The following is a 5,853-nucleotide window of genomic DNA, read 5'->3' on the forward strand; positions in this document are numbered from 1 at the left end:
CATTTATGTTATACAGATGATTTATGATATACAACTGATGCTACGTTTAATAGCAAATTAAGTGGTGATAGTCCAGGCAATTCCAATGATTATAAAATTTATTTGGGATAGTTGACTACGTCATCCTGGTTTGTAACTGCGTCATCTCTCCTGGGACGAAATTCTAAATTGTCGCTTTGACATCGACGACAACAAACAAAGAGTTGCCACCAATATTGGTCGTTCACCCAACCAATTATGGTGAATTGTTTTCTTCTTCTTCTTGACTGGCGTAGACACCGCTTACGCGTTTATAGCCGAGTCCACAAAAGCGCGCCACGCATCTCTTCTTTTGGCAGTTTGGCGCCAATTGGTAATACCAAGTGAAGACAGGTCCTTTCATCGGAGTGGAGCCCTCCCTCTTCCTCGGCTTCCACCAGCGGGTACCGCATCGAACACTTTCAGAGCTGGAGCACTTTCGTCCATTCGAAGAACACGACCTAGCCAGCGTAACCGCTGTCTTTTTATTCGCTGGACTATGTCTATGTCGTCGAATAACACATACAGCCCATCATTCCATCTTCTTCGGTATTTGCCGTTGCCAATGTTTAAGGGACCATAAATCTTCCGCAAAACCTTTCTCTCGAAAACTCCTAGTGCCGTCTCGTCGGATGTTGACATCGTCCACGCTTCTGCACCGTAAAGTAGGACGGGAATGATGAGGGACTTGTAGAGTTTGGTTTTTGTTCGTCGAGAGAGGACTTTACTTTTCAATTGCCTACTCAGTCCATAGTAACACCTGTTGGCAAGAGTGATTCTGCGTTGGATTTCGAGGCTGACATTGTTATTGCTGTTGATGCTGGTGCCTAGGTATACGTAATTATCTACGACTTCGAAGTTATGACTGTCAACAGTGACGTGGGAGCCAAGACGCGAATGCGCTGGCTGTTTGTATCACGACAGGAGATAATTCGTCTTGTCTTCATTCACCACCAGACCCATTCGCTTCGCTTCCCTATCCAGGCGGGAAAAAGCAGAACTAACGGCGCGGGTGTTGTTTCCAATGATATCGATATCATCGACGTACGCCAGCAGCTGCACACTCTTATAGTAAATTGTACCTTCTCTATTTAGCTCTGCAGCTCGTATTATTTTCTCCAACAACAGGTTAAAGAAGTCACACGAGTGTGAGTCACCTTGTCTGAAACCTCGTCTGGTATCGAACGGACCGATCCGGCGGCGGTTTTTGTGTTGCTCTACGTCAACTTACACTGTCGTATTAATTTTGCAGGGATACCAAATTCAATCATAGCGGCATATAGGCAACCCCTTTTCGTGCTATCGAAGGCAGCTTTAAAATCGAAAAAGAGTTGGTGTGTGTCGATCCTCTTTTCACGGGTCTTCTCCAGGATTTGGGGCATGATGAATATGTTTTATGTCCGGAAATATATGGATAAGCTCCTCTTTCGAGTTTGTGAAGTGACAGAAATATGTTGGAAATATTATTAATCCATTGAGGTGTTAATTACGACCTTACCATTTCTAATATATAGCAACTGCTTCTACAATCGCAATTTGATCTTCTTGCAAAAAGACTCGTATGTAAATTGTTAATTGGCGATTATTTACGTGCCGACACAAATTAGATGATTTGGCTCCACCAAAAACCTTTTAAAGTCTTGTGCAGTACCTCCAGCGACCACTTGTGGGCATTTGCGTTCGTCCCAAATTATAAACTTGCATATCTGGAGATATTTTTGGCGATTTTGCAAACTGGTGTTTTGTAATTTCAAGGCCGAATGTACAGTTTGTGTGTCTACTAACAGATGCCAAGTTGCCCCTATTCTAAAGCTAGGGCTACCTCATTTTGCGATCGATTTTTTGCAATTAATAAATTTTTTCCAGTACCACAAGGAGAAGTAAGAAGCTAAATCCCTCCAGATGCACTACTCACAGTGCGATCCTATGTTCTTTCAATTGTGGAACAGTTGTGCGAACTGTTTCGGTCAAGTACAGTATCATATTGTTGTTACCCTTGTAACTCATGGTCGTTTCTTATTTACATTTACATAAAATAAATAAGTTATTATATGTTTTGAAAAAATGCTTACACGGGTCACGTATCCAAAGTAAAAAAATTTTGGTCGCAGTATTTACTTAAGAATTTTATTTGGTATCATATAATTTTATTTTCGTTTATACATACATATGTACTTACTTTATTATTATACTAGCAGACCACTGCGGCTTCACACGGGTTTAAACAAACATTTCAAAAGTTATAAGTTTTTACACACTTATACACAATCTCCCATACATATGTACCTTGCAGTTTCGTGCGTGGGTTCATTTTCAAAAAGTAATATGAGGAAAATTGAGTTTTGAAATTTTGTTAAGACCGATTTCACACAGGCAATTTTTGTTGCGGCAATTCTTAACTTTATAGGAGAGGGGGCGACGAAGAGAGGAGAATTTCTCTCTCTTTCGCTTCCCTTGGTCGCCCCCTCTCCTATAAAACTAAGAATTGCCGCAACAAAAATTGCCTGTGTGAAATCGGTCTAAACAAGCAGCTGAGAGCACTCGTTACTCGACTCTCTGACACACAATTGCGATGCGAAGAGAATAACTTGCAAGACGATTTTCAGTCTCAGATTAAGATTTTCTCTCACGGATTCTTTTTGATACCCTCACCTGGGAACTATTTCCAGAATTGAGATTCTAGCGATAAATATAGCTTATGTTACTCGTAGTGAATATAGATTTCTAATGTGAAAGAATTTTTGAAAACGGCAGTTGTTTTCGAGTTTATTCATTACAAACATACATACAAATCTTTCCTCTTCATAATAGTAGTATAGATTATTCATAATTCAAAAATTATTGTGGCATTGAATTTCAATATCAACATCAAAGTATAACATCAATTATTTGGTTGACAGCATCAATGACACCTGGAAACAAGAGTGGAGCGTCATGCGCTTGTCCTACTAAGAGACACAGCCTGTGTATCCAAACAGCTAAATTCAAAAAATGTGTTGAAAGCCTTTTCCTATTTCAAATAAAGAATAAACAAACTCCTTGAAAACGATCATGTCATCAAACGTAGTACTAAAGCGTCTCAAGTAATTAACTCGGTGATTAGATCTTATAAATCAATGAAGAATTAAATAGACAAGAGGGCGCGACAAACACCGTTTTCAAGTTGTGCTCATTTTTACCACAAAAATAATGACGACAGTGATCTACTGTTTACCTTTTCTTCAGCGTTTTCAGTTTATATTTAACAGTTGATTTATTATACTCTCGCAACAAATGTTGCTAAAGAGAGTACATATTATAGTTTTGTTCACATAACGGTAGTTTGTAACACCCAAAACTAAACGAGTTAGATATAGGGTTATATATACCAAAGTGATCAGGGTGAAGAGTGGAGTTCAAATCCGAATGTCTGTCTGTCCGTCCGTCCGTCTGTGCAAGCTGTAACTTGAGTAAAAATTAAGATATCTTGATGAAACTTGGCACACTTATTTCTTGGCACCATAGGAAGGTTGCTTTCGAAAATGAGCAAAATCGGACCACTGCCACGCCCACAAAATGGCGAAAACCGAAAACACATAAAGTTCCATAACTAAGCCATAAATAAAGCTATGGAAATAAAATTTGGTATGAAGGATCGCACTATGAAGGGGCATATTTGGATGTAATTTTTTTGGGGAAGTGGGCGTGGCCCTGCCCCCTACTAAGTTTTTTGTACATATCTCGCAAACCAATAGAGCTACATAAACCAAACTTTCTGCAGTCGTTTTTTAGCCACTTCCTAATGCAGTCCAAAAATGAAAGAAATCGGATCATAACCACGCCCATTTCCCATACAAAGGTTAGGTTGAAAATTAATAAAAGTGGGTTAACTCGCTAAGAAAAAACGTCAGAAACACTAAATTTCACATAAGCAATGGCAGAAAGAAGCTGCATTCAGATTTTTTTTACAAAATGGAAAATGGGCGTGGCGTCGCCCACTTATGGGTCAAAAACCATATCTCAGGAACTACTTGACCGATTTCAATGAAACTTGGTTTGTAATAGTTTCCTTACATCCCAATGATATGTTGTGGTCTGTTACTATTTTATGTATAAATGAAATAAAAAGATAAAATGCATTTTGGAACCGATGAATTTGTATAAGAATAATTGGTTCTTAGAGGTATTTTCGCATTGCGGCGAACATTTTGGTGGAACTTTACAAAACCGTAAAGCAAGTTATGGATGTATGAATATAATGGATTAATGTAACTACAAACAAAGTTCTTGGTTATCTATTTATTTTATTATTTTTCAGCAATATCGCACAATTTAGCCAAAAGGCTTGTGAGCTGAAGGAAAGAATTTAATCCATCAACTACTTTCATATGGGTCACACCAATTTCTTTAATAAAATTAAGTTTAATATTTTCATCCACGTTTAGACGCTTACATACCCTAAATATATTCCCTATTATATCTTCGGCGGCATAGCCAAGGCGCCATAACTTAGTTAGAATTTTGTATGCTTTGTGTATATCGTTTTGAGTACAATGCTGCAGCATGTCTTGTATAAGCATAGGATGAGGTTCGTCACAAACTTTAAACACATTAGCACCAGTTATCGTATCGAATCCTTGGGCAGTCGATTGCAAATTATTCAACGCTTGCCTCATGTCTCCTTGTGCTGTAAAAACAATTGCCTCTAATCCGTCTTCTTCATATGAGAGCTGTTCACGTTGACAGAGTTCAATTAATTTAGCTAGTACTTGACCATCTGAGAGCTTAGTGAAACGAAGCATAGCACAACGAGATTGAATTGGTTCAATTATTTTCTCGCTTGTATTACAAGCTAAAGCAAATCTTGTTGTATTACTATAAATCTCCATTGTTCGACGGAGGGCTTGTTGGGCTCCTTCAGTCATACTATCAGCTTCGTCCAATATAACAATTTTATGCCTGCCTTTTGGTAAAGTTACTTTCTTTTGTGCAAACATTTTTATTTTGTTACGAACTACGTCAATTCCACGTTCGTTTGAGGCATTTAGTTCAAGGACAGCTTCTTTGTAGCTGTCTCCTAGCAATATGCGAGCTAGACATTGAATGGTCGTTGTCTTCCCTACGCCAGGAGGGCCCTTTAAAATACTTGTAAATTATATAGTTTTATATTAATATAGAATTAACATACGGCGATTATTATATTTGGAGCATTCCCCTGGGTTGCAAACACAGAAAGCCGAGCAATAGTATCTTCATTTCCAACAATCTCCTCGAACTTCGTGGGACGGTATTTCTCTATCCATGGTAAATTACGACGTTTTAAAATCTCGATATTTAACTCTATTTCTTCAGGCATACTTTATAACAAAAAATTATAATAAATCACTCGAAAATATGTTTATGATCAGAATTTATTTAATATAAAACCGCTAATCTCAACCAAATGTTCCCACTTGAGAATGGTTTATTAATGTTTATCCTTAGATACCGTTTAGACACGGCAACCTTTGTGGTGGCAACTCGAACATTTTGTTTGATCAAATTGATCGTGGTTGGTCCTCCCATTTCATTACTAAAAAAATTTGCATTTCGCATTTTTATAGACAGTATGGCAAAATAATTGGGCGAGTCAAATTAATATTATGTTCCGACCAAAATTTGAAGTGATTAGATTACATTTAAACGCCCATAAATCTACCTTGCTCTAACAGCCGTCGGAAATTTATATATCAGCTGTTTTTAGTCAAAACAAATCAAACCAACAAAGTTTCTGCTGTGAAACTATGAAAACACAAATTATGAGTATTTGAACTAATTGGAATTTAATTTATTTAAAAATGCGATTATATAAGATCA

At 37.7% G+C, this 5,853-nt stretch overlaps 1 protein-coding gene across 1 annotated transcript; it reads right to left on the reverse strand.

Annotated features, from left to right (window-relative positions):
* Positions 1-4,274: 4,274 nt before the first annotated feature.
* Positions 4,275-5,476, reverse strand: LOC105219138 (replication factor C subunit 2). The gene is made up of 2 exons (XM_011195099.3): positions 5,186-5,476; positions 4,275-5,132 (listed from the first exon to the last, which is right to left on the reverse strand). Exons 1-2 carry the CDS (start codon positions 5,351-5,353, stop codon positions 4,305-4,307), a joined length of 996 nt encoding a protein of 331 aa, XP_011193401.1. The 5' UTR covers positions 5,354-5,476; the 3' UTR covers positions 4,275-4,304.
* Positions 5,477-5,853: the final 377 nt, after the last annotated feature.

The sequence above is a fragment of the Zeugodacus cucurbitae genome, chromosome 6 (genome assembly GCF_028554725.1).
Source record: "Zeugodacus cucurbitae isolate PBARC_wt_2022May chromosome 6, idZeuCucr1.2, whole genome shotgun sequence".
NCBI lineage: Eukaryota > Metazoa > Arthropoda > Insecta > Diptera > Tephritidae > Zeugodacus > Zeugodacus cucurbitae.